The 19,738-nt window shown below is 41.4% G+C and overlaps 1 protein-coding gene and 1 long non-coding RNA gene across 4 annotated transcripts in view; one reads left to right on the top strand and one right to left on the bottom strand.

The window, feature by feature from the left end:
* Positions 1-11,127, bottom strand: part of LOC309624236 — a 135,356-nt gene extending 124,229 nt beyond the window's left edge. For all 3 annotated transcript variants that reach the window (XR_014241820.1, XR_014241821.1, XR_014241822.1), the window contains exons 1-2: positions 10,633-11,127; positions 6,746-6,854 (exon numbers count right to left, since the gene is read on the bottom strand). This is a non-coding gene — a long non-coding RNA (uncharacterized lncRNA). The remainder of the gene's footprint in view (positions 1-6,745; positions 6,855-10,632) is intronic.
* Positions 11,128-11,218: 91 nt separating this feature from the next.
* ETF1 (eukaryotic translation termination factor 1) overlaps positions 11,219-19,738 on the top strand; it is a 28,226-nt gene continuing 19,706 nt past the window's right edge. Inside the window, exons 1-2 of the mRNA XM_082382079.1 lie at positions 11,219-11,362; positions 11,524-11,627. Coding sequence (XP_082238205.1) covers positions 11,542-11,627 — 86 coding nt within the window. The 5' untranslated portion in view covers positions 11,219-11,362; positions 11,524-11,541. The remainder of the gene's footprint in view (positions 11,363-11,523; positions 11,628-19,738) is intronic.

The raw sequence follows: 19,738 nt of genomic DNA, 5'->3' as shown, positions 1-19,738 counted from the left end.
GCCTGCCAATGCACGGGACAAGGGTTCAGGCCCTGGTCCGGGAAGTTCCCACATGCCACGGAGCAATGAAGCCTGTACGCCACAACTACTGAGCCTGTGCTCTAGAGCCCAAAAGCCACAACTACTGAGTCCTCGTGCCCCAACTACTGAAGCGTGCGCGCCTAGAGCCCGTGCTCCGCAACAAGAGAAGCCACCGCAATGAGAAGCCCACGCACCGCAACGAAGAGTAGCCCCCGCTCACCACAACTGGAGAAAGCACGCACGCAGCAAGGAAGACCCAACGCAGCCAAAAATAAATAAAATAAATAAATTAAAAAAAAATTGAGATTGTTTACGTGATAATTACGTTTCTGGAAAATTGTTTATTAACACCCTTTTAAAAGCTTCTTGAGGTTTCATATGAGAAATAATAGGTTCAAGTTTTCAGCCACATGACCACTTGGTGGGAACCTTGTGGGATGTGCAGTAATTCTTTATGAAGGATTGTTTTGTGGCATGCTGGGGAAGATAATTAGCATCTCTGGTTGGCCCTTGCTCACTAAATGCGTCTAGTGTTTACCAATCATTGTGATAACTAAGCCTCTCAAGCATTTCCAAAGCACCCCAATTCAGAACTACTGGTTTATATTATTCAAGATTCATCTTTGAGATCAGTGAGAGGAGCCAAACAAATGCCCTGAACAAAATGGGTTTTATTAGGTGGGGAGAAGAGCTGCTTGGGCAGGTACCCACAGATAACTGTCTCAAGCCGTGCCATGAGTGGTTAATATAGTAGTATTTCGGTTACCTACTAATAAAACTAATAATCAGCACAAGTAGCCTTGAACAAAAATTTAAATTCAGATACAGTCTTCCTTTTGTGGTGACAAGTGCTTGATAGGTTCCAAAAGGAAAACTTCCTGGGATTATTCCAGTTGTCCTCCCCACTTAAAACTCCACCCTTGCTACACAACAGTACAACACGTGATCTGACCCCTCAATACCTTTCTTTTCCCCTACTCTCCTACTGCACTTTGACCCTGCTTGGACAGTCTTCCCACAGATTTCTACCTGACTCATCCCTCACTTTTTTCATAAGTCATAAGGTTTGTTTTTTTTTTTAATTTAGTCATAAGGTTTTGAAATGTCATAAAACATGCTGCCTTCAAGTCCCTGTCATTTCCTATCCTTACCCTACTCTTTCTCCACAGCAGTTATTACCACCTAATTTGTCTTTCCCCCCATTGCTATGGTCTGAATTTTTAGGTCCCCCAAATCCCTATGTTGAAATCCTAACTCCTACGGTGATGGTAGTAGGAGGTGGGGCCTTTGGGAGGTGGTAGATCAATAAAAGGGGCTCTAGAAATCCCTGATCCCCTTCCACCATATGAGGACACATTTAAGTTTATGACCTGGAAGAGGGCCCTCACCTGACCATGCTGGCACCCCGATCTCAGACTTCCCAGCCTTCAGAACTGCAAGATAAATTTTGTTCATAAGCTACCCAGCCTGTGTTATTTTGTTATGGCAGCCTGAACGGACTAAGACCCACCATTTTAAGTTTCAAGAGGCCAGAAACTTGTTCATTGCTATTTTCCAACATTAGAACAATGCTTAGCACTTAAGCACTCAAATCTTTTGCCAAATCAGTCTCTCCCACTGTCCAAAACTCTTGGGTGGTTTGGTTTCTCCGTTTGAGAGAGAAAGGCCTTAATTTTTATGTATAGATTATACTCTCATCTGTCAAGAGTTCTAGGGGCAACAAACCAAACCCAGAAATTAGAACTTAACTGGTAAAAGATAAGTCTTAATTAGGAAAAGAATTCAAGGAGAAATTAATAGTAATGTTTAGAGGACTAAAAATGTGGCCTGAGGTATTCCTGGGCCAGCAAAGGGGGAATACCAATGACCAGAATAAATGCGCAACCCTCTTTTATACTTCCTAGGTATAAAAGTCCAATTCTGTTGCTGACTCTCTTGAAAAAATTTACCCAAGTGGAGTTTTTACTCAACTTTTTATTTCAAACCTATTCTTAGAAAATTAAGAGAACGGTATAATGAACACACATAAAACACCATTCACCTAGATTCAATTAGCATTTTGCCACATTTGCACTCTCACACTTGTGTGTGTTCACTCTATTAATGTTTTCTGAACATCATGACACTTCAGCCTAAATGTTTCAGCACTCTTAACGCTCTCCCCGCAAATATTATAATCAGGAAATTTAGCACTGATATACTACTACCATATATATAGTCCATATAAAAATTTCCCTGATTGTCTCAACTTTTTCATCTAAGGTCAAATCAAAGATTGCACATGGCATTTAGTTCTAGTTCCTTTTCGTAAGAATAGTTCCTTTGCCTTTTTGTCTTCATGATGTTGATAGTTTTGAAGGGTACAGGCCATTTGTTTTACAGAAGAGCCCTTTGTTCAGATTCACTTGCTGATTTCCTTGCGCTCAGCGTCATGTACACATTATTGGTAGGGATACTACGTAAGTCTTGTGTCTTAATCAATGCATCAATTACCAGGGAGAACAAGATATCAATTCTGTGCTTTGCTCCACACTTCATTCTTAAGATAACCTTTAATAAGTAATCTGTGGGGATGGCTTAATTTTAAGTATAACATTTATACTAGGGATTCTATAAGCAAGAAGGAGCAGTAAAGAGAAAAGCAAGTCCTTACAAATGGTACATGAGAAGATAGGGAGTAAAGAGACAACTCAAAATTTGAAAATAAACTGCTTCAAGCAAAGACCCTTCACTATTTCAGATACCACTGTGACTCCATTCTCCAGTCCTAAGGCTGCTTTGTTAAGGCTATGTCTCTACCTTTCCTTCCTCTGGTATCAGAAGAACAATGAAATGAGTGAAAGCCCTAAATAGAGGAGCTATAAGGCAACCTACATTATTCAACCTGTGAAGGAGGTAATGTAGCATTTACAGAAAGAACCATTGAAACAGCCATTTTAGTAGGTCAAAAACAGTTGAATATCACCAATTTCATATTGTTAAACCTAATTACAATGCACCATCAATCCCATTTCTGCTGCGGTAAGTCAGGAAATGGAAATCTATCTTCACACTAAAGAGAATACTGCAGCTGAACCAACCTTTAATAATTAAGCTGAGTGAGATCCCAGGAAACAGGAAATGTTCCACCTAAACCGTAAGCTCTTAAACAGGTTCTTGGAGCCCCTGACCCAGAGGGTAGAGATTTGGGGCAATGGTTGGTAAGTGGGGAGTCCACGTGAGTGACTTCAGGGGGTCCATAAACCACTGATTATAAAATGCAAGACTGCAAATATTAATTTTTCTGGGGAAACGGTCCATTGCTTTTACTGATTTCTTGAAGGAATCTGTGACCAAAAGGTTAAGAACCACAGATTTCCTAAATGGGAAACCAATCTACCTTACTAGTCTAACTGCTTAAATTCAAGCCATACGCCTTGGTCCACATCCCCCTTGCCTTTAGCCATCTCCTCAGTCTTGCCTTTCCATATCTTAGGTATCCTTGGTCTACCCTCTTCTATGAAGCCTCCCCCATTCAGCCCACACTGGCTGTTTCACTCAAATTCTTACACTCTTATTTTTCAATTTTTTAATGTTCAATTCAGGAACTTATTATAGCTTTTAATATTTTCTCCCATCTTCCTTTGGATTATTCTGAAGCAAATTCCAGAAATCATAATTTTACTCTAACATTGTAACTCTAAAAAGGTTATTCTAGGGGGCTTCCCTGGTGGCGCAGAGGTTGAGAGTCTGCCTGCCAATGCAGGGGACACGGGTTCGAGCCCTGGTCTGGGAAGATCCCACATGCCGCGGAGCAACTAGGCCCCTGAGCCTGCGCGTCTGGAGCTTGTGCTCCGCAACAAGAGAGGCCGCGATAGTGAGAGGCCTGCGCACCGTGATGAAGAGTGGCCCCCACTTGCCGCAACTAGAGAAAGCCCTCACACAGAAACGAAGACCCAACACAGCCAAAAATAAATAAATTAATTAATTTAAAAAAAAAAAAAAAAGGTTATTCTATAAAATATAACAATATGATCACATCGAAAAAAATTAACAACTCCTTAATGGCAAAAACTTGAATGTTCAAATTATCCCAATATTTTCAAAAACTTTTTTTTTTTTTTTTGGCCACGCCACGTGGCATGCAGGATCTTAGTTCCCTGACGAGGGGTTGAACCCGGGCCCCCTGCACTGGGAGCGTGGAGTCTTAACCACTGGACTGCCAGGGAAGTCTCATAACTTTTTCAACTGTTAAAGAGTCAGGAGCCAGTAAAGGCCATACCCTATATTGGTTATGTCCCTTAAGTCTCTTTTAAACTATAGGTTTCCTTGCCTCTTTTTCCTCTGCTTTGCAATTTATTTGTTGAAGAAACTGTGCCACCTGTCCTGTAGTCCTGTAATCTCCTACATTCTACATTTCACTGATTGCATTCTTATGATGTCATTTAACATTCTCTTCCATCCCCACTTGGTCTGACTCAAGTTAAGCTTTTTGACAAGATTAGTTCATCAGCGGGTATATAATTCTGGTTGGCTCTTTTGTGATGTTAGCAGCCACTGATGATCATTACCTAGATCTCTAATTTCATTAAAGGTATACTATTCTACTTCTATCTTTAATTCATTTTTTTATATGGAATACCTCTCTAGTGAGAAACTTCCCCTCATAACAAGTAACTAGTTACCCTGAGGTAGAGTTCATATGGGAAAGGCTTCTTTATGTACTGGATTTTAGGATGAGTTAGACCTGTAGTATTAATCAAAGGTGAGACCAGTGAGATTTCTTGGGTGTCTTTGTGAACTCACGGATTTTAACTCATTTAATGTGCTTCAATTCACTGCAATTATTCTTATTAATGCTCAAATTCTTCTAACTTTGGCCTTGGCAGGCTTTTCCTACTGGCTTAGTTTTGACAAGACCGCATTAGTAAAGGACAGTATCTTCCATAAATGGTGTTGGGAAAACTGGACAACCACATGCAAATGAATGAAAATGGACCACTATCTTACACCATACACAAAAATTAACTCAAAATGGATTAAAGACACGAACGTTAAGACCTGAAACCATAACACTTATATAAGATAACATAGACAGTAAGCTCCTTGACATCAGTCTTGGATTTTTGGGATTTGACACCAAAATCAAAAACAATAACAGCAAAAATAAACAAGGGGGGGGTACACCAAACTAAAAAGCTTCTGCACAGCAAAGGAAACCATTAACAAAATGAAAAGGCAACCTACTGAATGGGAGAAAATATCTGCAAACCATATATCTGGTAAGGAGTTAGTTCCCAAAATATATAAAGAACTCATACAACCCAATAGCAAAAAAATAATCAAAAAATGGGCAGAAGACATGAATAGACATTTTTCCAAAGACACACAGATGGCCAAACGGTACATGAAAAGGTGCTAAGCATCACTAATCATCAGGGAAATGTAAATCAAAACCCCAGTGAGGTATCACCTCACACCTGCAGAATGGCTATTATCAAAAATACAAGAAATAACAAGTGTTGGCATAGATGTGGAGAAAAGGGAACACTTGTGTACTATGACTGGAAATGTAAACTGGTGCAGCTACTATGGAAAAGAGTATGAAGGTTCCACAAAAAATTAAAAATAGAACTACCATAGGATCCAGAAATTCTACTTCTGGGTATTTATCCAAAGAAAACAAAAACAGAAATTTGAAAAGATGTATGCACCTCCATGTTCACTGCAGCATTATTTACAGTAGCCAAGATATGGAAACAACCTAAGAGTCCATTGATGAATGAATGGATAAAGAAGATGTGGTGTATATATACAATGGAATACTATTCAGCCATTAAAAACAATGAATTCCTGCTGTTTGTGATGACATGGATGGAATTTGAGGGCATTATGCTAAGTGAAATAAGTCAGACAGAGAAAGACAAATACCGTATGATCTCATTTATATATGGAGTCTTGAAAAAAACAAGCTCATGTATACAGAGAACAGATAGGTGGCTGCCAGAGGTGGGGTTGGGGGTGGGGTGGGAGTGACGGGGTGGGAGTGACAGGGGCTGAGTGAAATGGGTGAAGAGGATCAAAAAGATACAGACTTCCAGTTATAAAATAAATCAGTCTTGGGGATGTAATGTATAATATGGTGACCGTAGTTAATTATACTATATTGCATATTTGCAAGTTGCTAAGAGAGTAAATCTTAAAAGTTCTCATCACAAGAAAAAAAATTAACTATATATGGTGATAGATTTTAACTAGACTTATTGTGATCACTTCACAATATATACAAATATCGAATCATGTTGTATAGCTGAAACTAATATGATGTTATACGTCAATTATACCTCAATAAAAAAACAAAAAGTCTATCGGGGTATTAAAAGTACTTAAAAAAAAAAGACCCCCAGTAGTCTTGTTCCTTTCCTTTCTTACTGATATAGCAAAGTGTTTCAGGCTCAATTTGTTCATTTCTGCCTCAGTCCTATAAACAGCTACTTCTTTTATACAGTTATCTATCTGTTTAACATTCCTATATCTTTTCTCCCCTAAAAAAAGACCATAAATTTAAGGACTGCACTACCTCTAAGAAGAATGTTCAGCACTTACCCCAGCACTCTGCTAGACAGAAAACTAGTACGCGGTAAGTATTTACGGAATTGAACTAAAAGATTAGCATCTGTCTAGCTATTCTACAAGGATCTCTACTGAGTCAAGACAGGCAGCACTGGAAACATTAAGCACTTACCTCCTCCCCAGGTGGTCCAATGGCATGGCTCAATCTCACTCTGCTAATTATTCTTTCGTGTTATGGGAAGACCTACTCCAGCTAGTGAGTGCTCCCTAGAACAAGGATTCTAAAAAAAGAAAAAAAATTTTTTCTAGAGCTGAAAGAATGAGAAAAAAAGTTCTCTATGTGCATTTTCTTAAAGTTGGAAATCATTATAAGGTAAAGCATTTAATGGTCCATATCTGCTTAATTTAACAAGGCTACAAATTAGTGTAAAGATGTTTGGTTATCTAGAGAGGAAACTGCTGTCATTCCTTAGTTGTAGTCCCCCTTCCCACTGAAAGGTTACATTTCACCACTAGGTGTCCACAGGGGAGGAAATGATACCTTACACTGGCCCATTTCAAGTCACTTTCACACACATCTGCACTCCACAATTAAGCAACTGTGCCTTATGTCAATTTACACAAATCTTCAATCCTTTGAGTTTTATATTGTACCATATAGGTCTTCTTCATAGACTTTTACTTACTGTAAGATTTTTTTATTTATTTAAAGATGGAATCTACAGAACTGCAGTCCTTAAATTCACTATGCTTAAGTACAGCCAAGAATTGAGGGCAGACTACACATTATTGACCTCTACTTCATGAACCTGTAAGCACTTTAGAGACAGTCTAATCCAGAGATTTTTCAAACTTTATTTTTCTAGGCACAGAAACATTTTTTTTTTCTTTTTGAACAACATACTATATGTAACTCTTTGATGGATGGACGGGGTTAGGGAAAACACACGCAGTTACTAAGATACCTAGGAAAACGTCATCCATTCTACTAATATAGTTAGGGTTATAAATACCCAATATTTTAAACTCCAACTCTGAAAAGTTCTAAATTTCTAACAATCATTAACACACCAGCCATAGAAGCAGCAGATAATATCCCACAGACCTATTTTACTGGTCCCCTCTTTCCACCAGAAGGAAAAAATCCCTAAGAATTGTACTTTGGATCTGTTCTTCCTTTAGTTTCTCAAACTTATTTTGTGCTAGAGAATGATGAAGTGAGTAGTGTCACAGATCCTCAATAGAAAGAGTATAGAAAACAGCAGAAGAGGACAGAACAAATTAGGAAAAACTAAAAAGAGAACTAAAATTCACTGGTGACACATGCTTGCTGTAAATGGTACTAGGAACTTCACACAAATTATTCAATCCAACAATAGTCCCAACAAAATAGATGGGATCCCCATTTTACAGACAAGAAAACTGAGATTCTACAAGATTTAAGAAGTGACTTGTTCAAGGTAAGGAGGAGAGTGAAGCCTCAACACTAAGACTTCCTAGCTCCAGAATTCTTTTAACAACCCCATTGACTTCCAGAAGAGCTATGGGTTTGCCTTAGCAAACCTTTCCACAACTATCCCTTCCCGCCTTCTCCAACTTGGCTACTCCTAAACTGGCCTCCACATTAGCAACCAATTATTTCATTCTGTACCTAACAGCACTTTGTTCTCAAGCTGCTATAGGTGTTTTCAACATCAAAACAATCCATCCCTCTCCTTTCCCCTGAATCCCCACCTATTTACTAGGAATGTCACCTATACCCCATATTTAAAATTATTACCTAATGTTAGAGCTGGGGGAAAAGTTCTGAGGTCATCAAGAACAAATCCTTCATTTTTCAGAGGACAACCTGTGCCTAGAGAGGTTATATATTCTGCATTTTGAAAAAAATCTTTATCACCGTTATATTACAGTAGGTTCCTCCTGAACACTGAATGGTCATGGCCTCCTCCTTGCCAAAGGAAATAGCATCCCTGTTCTATTCCTCCCAAATCTCTTCTACTAGAGATCCATGCCAGCTTTTGTCTCTAACACACTGATTTCCAACTCTAAGTGCAGAGATGGTGAATTTGCAGCAACTAGGCAAGTAAGCTTTTAGGGCTACAGTTAAACTGCCTGGATTTAGAATATTCTAAGAAAGAAATTGCAGGAATATTACTCAGCCATAAAAAAAGAACAAAATAATGCCATTTGCAGACACATGAATGGACCTAGAGATTGTCATACTTAGTGAAGTAAGTCAGACACAGAAAGACAAATATTATATCACTTATATGTGGAATCTAAAAAAAATGGTACAAATGAACCTATTTACAAAATAGAAATAGAGTTACAGGTGTAGAAAACAAACTTATGGTTACCAAGGGGGAAAGGGGAGGAAAGGGATAAATTGGGAGACTGGGAATGACATATACACACTACTATATATAAAATATAGTAGTGTGTATATGTCATTCCCAGTCTCCCAATTTATCTAATAAGAACCTACTGTATAGCACAGGGAACTCTACTCAATACTCTGTAATGACCTATAAGGGAATAGAATCTACAAAAGAGTAGATATATGTATAACTGATTCACTTTGCTGTCAGCAGAAACACAACATTGTAAGTCAACTATACTCCAATAAAAATTAAAAAAAAAAACAAGTTGCATATCTTGGTAATCACTGAATTTCAAGGATTCAAAGGTTAACAAACAGCAATTCTATCTGGGATGTCATCATGCTTACTCCAGCATGAATCACAAAGAAAAGCCTGTGAGCTAGTCTGGAAAGCCTGTAAAGCCATCACACATGGACCTGAAGCAACACTATAAACATAAAAATGAGCAGGAAAAGAAAATCAAGGCAACCTAGCATAAAAAGTAGGAATTGGGGCAAAGGGAGTGAAGTAGGGAAAATCAAAGGACATGGTAGACAACCAGTCAGTAAGCAGTGTTTATGACTATTTAAGAAGGCCCATTACTAAGCACAGTGAATGGCACACAGTAGAAGTACAATAAATATTATGAGTTAACATATGCTGAAAATTACAAAATGGAACCTAAAGAAGAGATTCCACTCTGGGAATTCATTTGCTGGGGGAAAGAAGACTTGCCCTCCATGTCCTCACCCTGAGCAACTCCCTTTTACCTTTCTTTGCCTGAGCTTCCCAATGTATTAAATGGGGGTAAAAGCCCTATTTCCAAGGTGTGGACAAAGTTGAGATAACATGCAAAAAGGATTCAAAGCTCACACAAATGCAACCGCCTGAAAGGACCACTGGCATGTCTCATAAGCAATCTCAAATTTAATAAGCACAAGATGAAACTTTCAATAATCCCCCTCAACCTGCTCCTCATTTTGCCCATCTCAGTAAAGGAAACCATTTCAGTACTCTGGCCGTCGTCATTCTTGCTCTTCCTCCTCATCCAACCCATCATCCAGTCCTATCCATTCTAACCTTCAAATATCATTCACTTCTATCTGCACTGTCATCACCCTAATGTAAGCTACAATTATCTCTCAAATTACTGACCCTGCTCCAGCACACCAGCTTTTGCAGTTCCTCAAATGTGCTATGCTCCCTCCTGACAAACTCCTGTTCACCCTTTGGGTCTCATTCTAGAGTTTTCACTCACTCCTCATTCATTGCACTCTCACACCATTTTGAAGTACTTATGTATTTGTGCAATTATTTTCTTACACAAACGTATAAAATCACAAACGGCTATAAATCCAACAAAACTAAGAGCTCCACGAAGGTAGGCACTGTGATTTGTTCGGTTCTCCTCATGAAAACCGGGCCTGGCACACAGTTTAGGCCCAAATATTTGAATGACTCCAGCTAAGGTGGAGACATAAAGTAGCCAACTACAACTCCTACCTCAAAAAGACAGCTGCCCACGTTGCTTCAACACTCTCCCCACCTCCACTCTCAACAGCTCAGACCAAACCATTCATGGCATCAGATACCTCAGGTCTCCAACCTCAGACACCCCTTGCTTTCTCCACACCCCACCCCATAAAGTTCCAGGTCCAAAGAGAACCCCTCAGCCCTGGGGCGGGAAGGAACGTGCCTCTTTTGCCCCTGCGGGTGTCGGGGTGCCGGACTACCCAGGAGAAGTTTCCTAATCCGGACACCCTGGCCGAGCGTCTGAACACTAGTCCGCGCAGCCGTGACGCACTCAGGCCCGAGCGCTTCGTTAGCTATGAAGCAGCAAAGTGCGAGGCGCTTCTTTGAGATTTCTCAGACGCAATTTAAACCGCGCGTCCCGGCTCGAGCGTAAAGGCGTGTCGCAGACCCTCAGATGTCCATTCTATTCAAGAAGGTGGGACAGAAAACACGACGACCCACGCGCCTCGCCCTTTAAGAAACACCCCCGTTTGAGCCAGGCGGGGCTCCGAGTAAATCCTCGCGAGAGCCACCTGCTTCCGCCCGCTTCCTGCTCTCGGCTCTCCGGACCGGAAGGAAGGAGGTACTTCCCCCGCCCCCGGCTTCTACCTCACAGGGCAGCGCGGCCCCAGCTGCGGCCAATCGGCGAGCTCATCCTAGGCCACGGCCCAGAGAGCCAATGGAAAGTCGCGGCGCGCGCAGAGCTTCCTCTCTTCCTCACCGGCCCCCTCCCTTCCGCCTGCCGACTTCCACTCAGCCCCTGGCGGAGGAAGTGATGTCACAGGCCCCATGTGAGCGGATTGCAACACATGCAGCTGCCTGGAAAGAGGGAGCCGGTGTCCTACGTCAGAGCCGCCGCCGCGGAGCCGCCGCCGGGGAGGAGCAGCCGCTGCCGCCCAGGACTGGGCCCTTAGGTAAGCCATGGGGAGGGAAAGGCCAGCGACCACCGCGGCGGGCCGCGCAAGGCGGGAAGAGGAGGGACTCTCGGGGGTGGCGAGGAAGGGGGCCGCTCTGCCCCAGCGGCGGCGCTAACTCTGTGGTCTTGGTGTCTCCGGGCCCCGCCGGGCCGCTCTAGGGAGGAGGAGGCGAGAAGATGGCGGACGACCCCAGTGCTGCCGACAGGAACGTGGAGATATGGAAGATCAAAAAGCTCATTAAGAGCTTGGAGGCGGCCCGCGGGTGAGCGCCGCGTCTGGGCCCCCCCATGCCCTCTTGGTTTCCGGACCCCTCAGGATGGCCGCCCCCGCGCCGCATGGCCGGATGAGGAGAACCGGGCACTAGCCAACTCCCGCCTTCTGGACCTCTGGGTAGTAGCCCCAGTCCTAGGGGCGAAGGTCTGCGCGGTTGGTCCGAGAAGGGGCCCTTTCCCCTGTTAGGGCTAAGGGGTCCCGCTCCCGGGGCCCGGGCCACTCGACCCCCTTGTGGTAGGCCACTGCTACTTTTGTACCCCTCTCAGGCGCTTGAATCCAGAACCTCCCGTTTTGAGCTCCAGGTGCTGCCACCCAACTCGGGTGCTGCTGGGGAAAAGGGCCCGGCCTTGCTTTCCGAACGCCTTCCCTGATTTCCTCTCTTCTCCTTCCTTCACTTTTCTCAGCCCAAGCCTCATTAAAATGGCCTCCCCCTCCCGGGCTTCTGAGACCCGAGTGGGTGAAGTTTGGATGGGGTGGGAAGGAGGGGTTGTCAAAGACAACCTTTTTCTGACTTCCTCTGATTTCTCTGGGTCTTACAACTCTCCCAATATGACTTCCTCCAAGTCCTTTAATTACTCCGTAGCTTCTTGGTTTTAGCTGTTACAGGACCCCCCTATAAACTGAAAATGTGTGCGGGGTCGGGGAGTGGGGGAGGCTTTGGTTGACAGGTGTGTATCTGTATATACAGGAGAAATTCCAGTTATGGGGCCGTTCATGTGAACTGTACCAACAGGGTCTCTTTTGGCCTCTCTTTGGAAGTCTTGGGGTAGAGGTGCTGATGTATTAGTATTAATGCTTGTTGAAATTCAGAACTGGATTAAGCGGGCTTTGAGGGTTTTTTTGTAAATTTGGGTAAGAAACTATTAGGTGTGTCCGTTTGGGGAAGGGTGCACTAGGTTAAAACTGACTTTATATGCTCTTTTTTAATTAAAAAAAAAGTTGTTCTTTGGAGGAAGGTGTGTCAGAGGTATATCTGTTCTCTCACTATATTACTTTATTTTGTTCTTTTCCCAGTCATAGAAACTTTTTACTTACAGGAAGTAGGGGGAAAAAAGTGTTTGGAACATGACATATTTGTACGTCTTCAGCATTCTTAGAATAGCAGAGTGGCTTGTCCTGGGCCATGTTAAAAGTTGTTTTCAGTACAGGAATTGGACATTCTGGTTTCCAGCCCAGGTTCGTCTTTGCTTGGTAGATTTGCAATGATAGGATTCATCAAATTCATAGTTGTTACTGCTTTATGAAATAAAGTATGCTTAGTTCCATTGAAGGCCCAGGGCTGTTTTGCCATTGTGTTGTTTTGTTTATAAATTTATTTATTTTTTTATTTATTTATCTTTGGCTGCATCGGGTCTTCGTTGCTGCACACGGGCTTTTCTCTACTTGCGGCGAGCGGGGGCTACTCTTCATCGCAGTGCGCGGGCTTCTCATTGCGGTGGCTTCTCTTGTTGCGGAGCACGGGCTCTAGGCGCGCGGACTTCAGTAGTTGCAGCACGCAGGCTCTGTAGTTGTGACTCGCGGGCTCTAGAGCGCAGGCTCAGTAGCTGTGGCGCACAGGCTTAGTTGCTCCGTGACATCTTCCCGGACCACGGCTCAAACCCGTGTCCCCTGCAGTGGCAGGCGGATTCTTAACCACTGCGCCACCAGGGAAGTCTCTGCCATTGTGTTTTGTTCCTAGTAATTAGTGACAGTTCTGTTTGGGGTGAAACTTCTGAAAGTTTAGTCCTCTTCAGTTACTGGGGCTTTTGCTCACTTTCTCTGATATGAATTGAAGGTAGCAGCTTATTTTTCATTCCGTAGGTTTGTTTTTCTTTGAATTTAATACGACATTCAGACCTAGATAATAATCTTAACCAGAACTTGAACACAGATGATTCTCTGCTACATGGTAGAATGAATAATTATTCCCCAAGTGTGAGAATACTGTACAGGAGGAGCAATATAGGTCATGACCCATTATGATGCACTCCCAGGAATTAGCCGGGTTCTTTTGTTTCACTAGCACCTGCTGTTACGTTACTTGAATCCTTCACTTGAGTATGGCTTTTACAGTTTGCTGTTGTTACTGTTGTTTAAAGCTGGATGTACCCCTTGGGTTTGTTCTCTTATTAGTTTAACTTTTTTTTTTTTTTAATATTTATTTATTTGGTTGCGCTCAGTCTTAGTTGCGGCACGTGGGCTCCTTAGTTGTGGCATGCATGTGGGATCTAGTTCCCTGACCAGGGATTGAACCCCGGCCCCCTGCATTGGGAGCATGGAGTCTTAACCACTGCACCACCAGGGAAGTCCCTCTTGTTACTTTAAATCGAAAGCAGGTTCACACATTAGAATTTGAATACATTACATATTCTGAGGAAGTCTAAAATATGAATTCAAACTATAATTTGCTTCTTGTCCAAGTGAAGTGACATTGAAGATAACAGTGCTTAATAACAGCATTCCTTTTACAGCTTGATGAAGGAAGCTCATTCTTAAATTTGTTCCTACCCATGTTACCTAGCCACTTGAAACTTTTAAGCTCCTCTTTAAAGCTTTTAAAGACTTTAGTCCTTTGATTAGCAACGTCCAGTAAAGTTTAAAGCATGCTAAAAATGAGGTTCTCTGCAGAACTTTTTTTCGAAGTAGTAGTTTTTATACAAGATTAAGCTGTCTTCTAAACAGTGTGGTTCATAATCATGTCCTGCTTTGCCTACTTTGCTTTTATTCAGGATTTGGTTACATCTTGATCCCATGAAAATGTAAAATCTTGGCCATCTCTGGGTATCAGTAAGGGAGTCACAAGTTTCTTCTGTTAGACTCAAACGGTTTTTGGTATATACCAATTTCTTTTTGAGAACAGCAAGATTGTATTATCATGGTTGAGTTGTGTTAGTCAGACTCATTAGATTATCATAGTGAACAGTGAGAAATGTCTTTCCTTCTTTACCTAATGGTAAAATACTAATAGGAGAAGCGTGATGGCCTTTAAGCACAAACTGGATGGCACAATGAATCTATCTGTGCTGGTGTTTAAGGGGCAAGTTGTGGGTTTCAGGAGAAAACAGGTTGTGTTCAAGCATGGTTATTAGCACTTACTGGCAGATTAGTAGAATGGCTTTGGAAATGAAGATTTCTTCTCCACTCCCCCCCCCTCCCCCGCCCTGACACACACACACCCCCACCCCCCAGCAATTCTGGGCATGAGAGTCACAGATTGGTTTGTTTTTAACCCTGGCTCTTAAGGTATGCTGGGATAAGAGTAATTTTAAAATTGAGATAGTCAATATATGATTATCTTGATATATGACCCCAACGTAATGTAGCTTTTTTAAAGGGGAACCACCTGTAAAATGGTCTCACTGATTAAGTACATCTGAACAGAGTGAAGTTTCTAAGCACAATAATTTATTGCGCACTTAGCATGTTATAGACACTGTTAAGCAATACATTATTTTATTTAACCCTCACAAGAAGTGTTGCCACCATTTGGTGGGAAAGGCAAACTAAGGCTGCAAGGTTAAATGTCTTACTTTCTGGAATGTAGCAATGCTCAGGATTTGAAACAATGTGCTATACTGCCCAATGGATATATTTTATGTTTTAAAAAAAAATGCAAGACAACACTTACTCAAATTGTAATCTGAGCTATAACAGACTATTTTATGCTATGGAAGACCACTTACAGGAGCCAAAATGACTAAAATGGGGAACTTGCTAGGAGTCTTTTTGTAGTCTTTTTGTCATACTTAATTTTCTGAGTTAAAAAGAGTGTTACACATATAACTTGAATTTAAGTTGGGTGGAACATACGTATTTAGCTTCGTATAAGCCTGGTAGAATGTTGGTTTCTGTGTATGCTAGTAAAATAACCAGCTAATTCTTTTCCTATATATAAGTCCCACTTAAAGTTAATGATAGCTCTTCCCGGTTTACGATTGCTCTTGGCGTATTCTCTGTAGTTGGCTTAATAAGGATAAATGTGTACATAAGTCAACTGGAACTAGGACCATGTGGATGGAAACCATGGTTGTGGGTATTTTGAATAAGGAACTAAACCAGGTGAAGATATGTAGGAGAAAGGTAGATGGGAAATTTAGGTTGTTTTTTCCTAATGTTTTCTGAGGTAGCCGCAGAAATTGTGTTGGAAGCTTTATAGTTTTCAGGTAATAAAATCATAACCAGAGCCTGTTATTACCAAGGACAGTGGTGAATGTAACCAGGGAACAGACAAGGTTAACTTGGGCTAAATTGTGTCTGTGGGTATTAGAATATTTTTTCACTTACCTTCGGCAGGGACTCTTATATATTTCATATATAATGAGGACCCAGTCAGATAACCCATGTTTGAAGATCAGTGCAGTTTCTAAGCTTCATTTGAGTCTTCTGTGGTCTTTGGGCATTTTTAAAGCTTCTGTTAAAAACAACTTGTAGATATCTTGACTTTGAAGGAAATAAATTACCTGGCTTTACACGACTGTCTTTCCTGCCCCCAAATATAACTGGTGGGGGGACTCTTTTTCCTCTACTCTGAGTAGTTCTGATACTAGATGTGTGGTTTTTTCCCCCCACGCCAAGCAGTTCTCCAATTCTCACTGGACACCAACTGAGCATTCCTACAGTTGAATTTGATTCTGACACTACCCAGAGTTAGTGTCGGATTCCACTAGGTAACAGGCTCAGTCCCGCAAGACTGCCCATACTTGTGATGCCAAAGCAAGTCATACCCTACCCTACTTCTCAGACAGGCTATAATTTGGGGGTTCCTATGACTCCCTCCTTGGGTCCAGTAATTTGTTAGAATGGACCAGAGATCTCAGGGAAACTATTTATGTTAACCGGTTTATTACAAAGGATATATAAAGGGTATAGACGAACCGCCAGATGAAGTGGTACATGGGGCAAGGTCTGGAAGGGTCCAAGTGCAGAAGCTTCTGTCCTTGTGAAACTGGGGTATGCCACCTGGGTTTACCAACCCAGAAGTTCATTAAATCTTGTTCAAGAGGTTTTTTTATAGAGCTTACTCTGCAGCTTCCCCTTCCCATAGGTCTGTGGATAGAGCAGAAAGTTCAGCCCTCAAAAACCTTAGTCTTTCTGGTGGCCAGCTCCATCCTAAGTCTGCCTAGGGGCCCCAACCTAAGTCACTTCATTGGCACTCCGTATGAATAACATAAACTCCCATCTCAGGAAATTCTAAGGGATTTAAGAGCTTTGCTAAAAGCCGGGGACAAAGACCAAAATCTCCACAAAATTCCTCACATTATATTGAATTAGAAGTTAGTAATTTTATGAGATCGTTGAATAGGTTTTTTAAATCTTAAAGACAAATAATACAGACAGATTGTTTATATGATTCGAATAAATTAAAGTATCTAAAATGTGTTTGGGTACCTTTCCCAAGTGAAAATTGTTGATTAGTAGAACACTCACCTAAATGACACTTGGAACGTTCTCAAAGCGATGAATTTCAGGTACTTTTATTTTTACTTTTGTTCTCCATATCCTTAAAGAGCTGGCTGTAACTAGAGTGATACTTTGTAGTTTTTCCTACTGATACCAGAATATTCAGGCTCTTAAAAGGCTTTTTTCATCCTGTGTTCTGGCTTCCCTGCCCCTCCTGTCTCTGATTGTTGACAGACAGGTAAAAGACCCCACTAGAGAAAAGTCAAGAATTAGAATATTTTTAATTTCCTGAGAAGAGATGAGTGTAGAACAAATAACTACAGAGGTCTTGGTGGCTTCTCACTAAGGGGTCAAAATACAGATGCCACCAACAGGTCTGAGCCATGAGAAGAGAGCAAGAAAGAGGTAGTAAAGGAAGAGGAGGAGATAAGAGTAGGGTGTGGTGGTGTTCCTCAGTCCATTCCAAGTGTCATAGGCCTGCTTAACTCAGATCTAGTCCTAACAGCCGCTGTATTCTGGCATGGTGTTCTGTGCACTGTGAACCTAATGAACAATTACTTTCTTTGAATTTCAACTCTTGACAGACTTCTCATTGTAATGGCAGATACACTTATCCTTCCAGGAAAGGAAGGCTTGCTCTGGACACATTCCTAGGTAAGCAGGAGTACCTAATTAGAATACCGTTTAAGGCAGAATGCAATGTAGGTCTCCAGGGCCCCCCCCCTTCTCCCCCCTCCCCCCAACCACACACACACCAGTTGGACCCCTTTAGCAGAGGGCCCTTTTTCTTTGAGCTTGGGGTTGAGGGTGTGCTCAGTATGGCAAACCTTTCAGAACATGTTTGGTTGTGAGAAAACTTAAAATGTGGGTTTTGTAGCAGTGCTAAATTGTTTTAGATCCTATTTAAAGAGTCAGAAGGAGAAATTTGCCTCTTTTCCCTAGACCTACTGCTGGAACTGTCCCCCTGAGAACTTGGGCAGCAGAAATTTTTTCTGAGTCCAGCCTGTTCTCCAGGGATCTCAGAATAGAACCTTCTTCTAGAATACATTCGATAGGTGTCTCTTAATTCTTCAGCAGCCCGCTCTTTTAGTGAGGGGAAGAAAGGATTTAGAGGGGATTCAAGGTTCCTCTTTCCAGCAAGTTGGAAATTATGAGATTTCTCTTTGGGGCAGCTGTCCTCAGAGAGCATGATGAAGTTCCCTCTGATAACAGCTTTCTCTTATGCCACTGGACATACTTCGAACCCTAGCTTACTGCCTGTCAGGAATGAAAATTTCCTCTTTTTTTTTCTTTTTCTGAACAGGTATCTTTTTCTTTGAATCTAAGTGAATCGAGATAAACAATGATTATTCTTTTTCTCACTTCTAAACATAACTGAGTTTGATTAAAAGCCATAATTTCATTATTATTATTTTGGCTACAAAGATAAAAACACTTGATTCTTTTACATTGATAGATTGATCAAGCTTTCTGTGCTTTAATCCAGCCATCTCTCTTTTATCTCCTTAATTTGTATGTAATAGGTGTCTTATAAGTATTTACATGTTCGCTTTGTCCTTTTTTTTAACCTCCAAGTTGTTTTATGTCTTTTTTAACACCAATTTTTAGACATGTAGCTTTCATCCAGTGTATACTTTGTCTTTACTCATCACCATCTTTTCTACCCAGTTCAGAGGACTTGACATTTTCAGGTGCCTGACAACAACTTCTTGTCATGCAGATAACTTGGGGGGTACTGGTCCTCCTGTACTCTTCTGTTTTCACATTTTTGTTTTATCCTTTAAGGTCTCCTTTAGAAGAATGATCCTAGTCAAAACAAAAGATTGTCTTTTTCTTGCCATGTCTGTGGCCTTGTAAATTAGATTTTCCCCCGAACTCACATCTAAGTATATGAAAAACAAAGCCCACAAATGTATTTTTTACTATTAACCAGTCAGCTTACAAGCTTCATCAAACATCCGCTGTAGGTTGGACATTTATACATTTAGGGGAGCAGTGTGTAATACCATGAGAATGGTCTGACACACAACCTTGGAGTGATAATATGAACCATTTCTGGCCCCAGAATAACATGGTACATGTTGAAGGAGATGTAGTGTAAGCAAATGATTTGGGTCTTGAATGAGGCATTGGGCATTGTCAAAAACGGACAGATTGTTTAACTACTTGAGCAGATTTCCTAGGCAAGGCAAGTGTTTCAAAGAATGTTACTGTGGGCATTGGTATTATTTGGCTGATACGGTATCTTTGATACACTGATGTAGTGGAGCTGTAACTGATCTGAGACTTTGAAATGGTCACTGAAATTCATTCTTGATTAAAAGCCAGTTAGCCTAAAATTAGATTCAAAAGCTTTGTGTTGGTCGATGGTTGGTGAGCTGTCGGGGTATTGAAATAGTGCAGAGTATTTGCATATATGTGCCTTGTTGGTAAAGTTGGCTTGACAGAGTTTGACAGTCCCAACACCAGTTTGCCTTTCAGCCTAAATAAACTTTAGTTTGCAGGTAGTGAAAATGTACTGATCCCCAAACATTAATTCCTTAATACCTCTGGATATTTTTAGCTTTTTACTGAAGAAGAAAAAAAGTTTTCTTCCTATTTGGCTATCCCATTCTCTGGCATCTTCTGGCCTTTATGACTCTACTTAAGCAAGAAGGCTCCTCGGGAAAGACAGGGTTAATCAAATAATGAAACTAGTTTTCTGAAGATGGGTTGAATAGC

Source organism: Balaenoptera borealis, assembly GCF_965194805.1.
Source record: "Balaenoptera borealis genome assembly, chromosome: 2".
Taxonomy (NCBI): Eukaryota; Metazoa; Chordata; class Mammalia; order Artiodactyla; family Balaenopteridae; genus Balaenoptera; species Balaenoptera borealis.
This window is presented reverse-complemented; position numbering and strand designations above follow the sequence as displayed.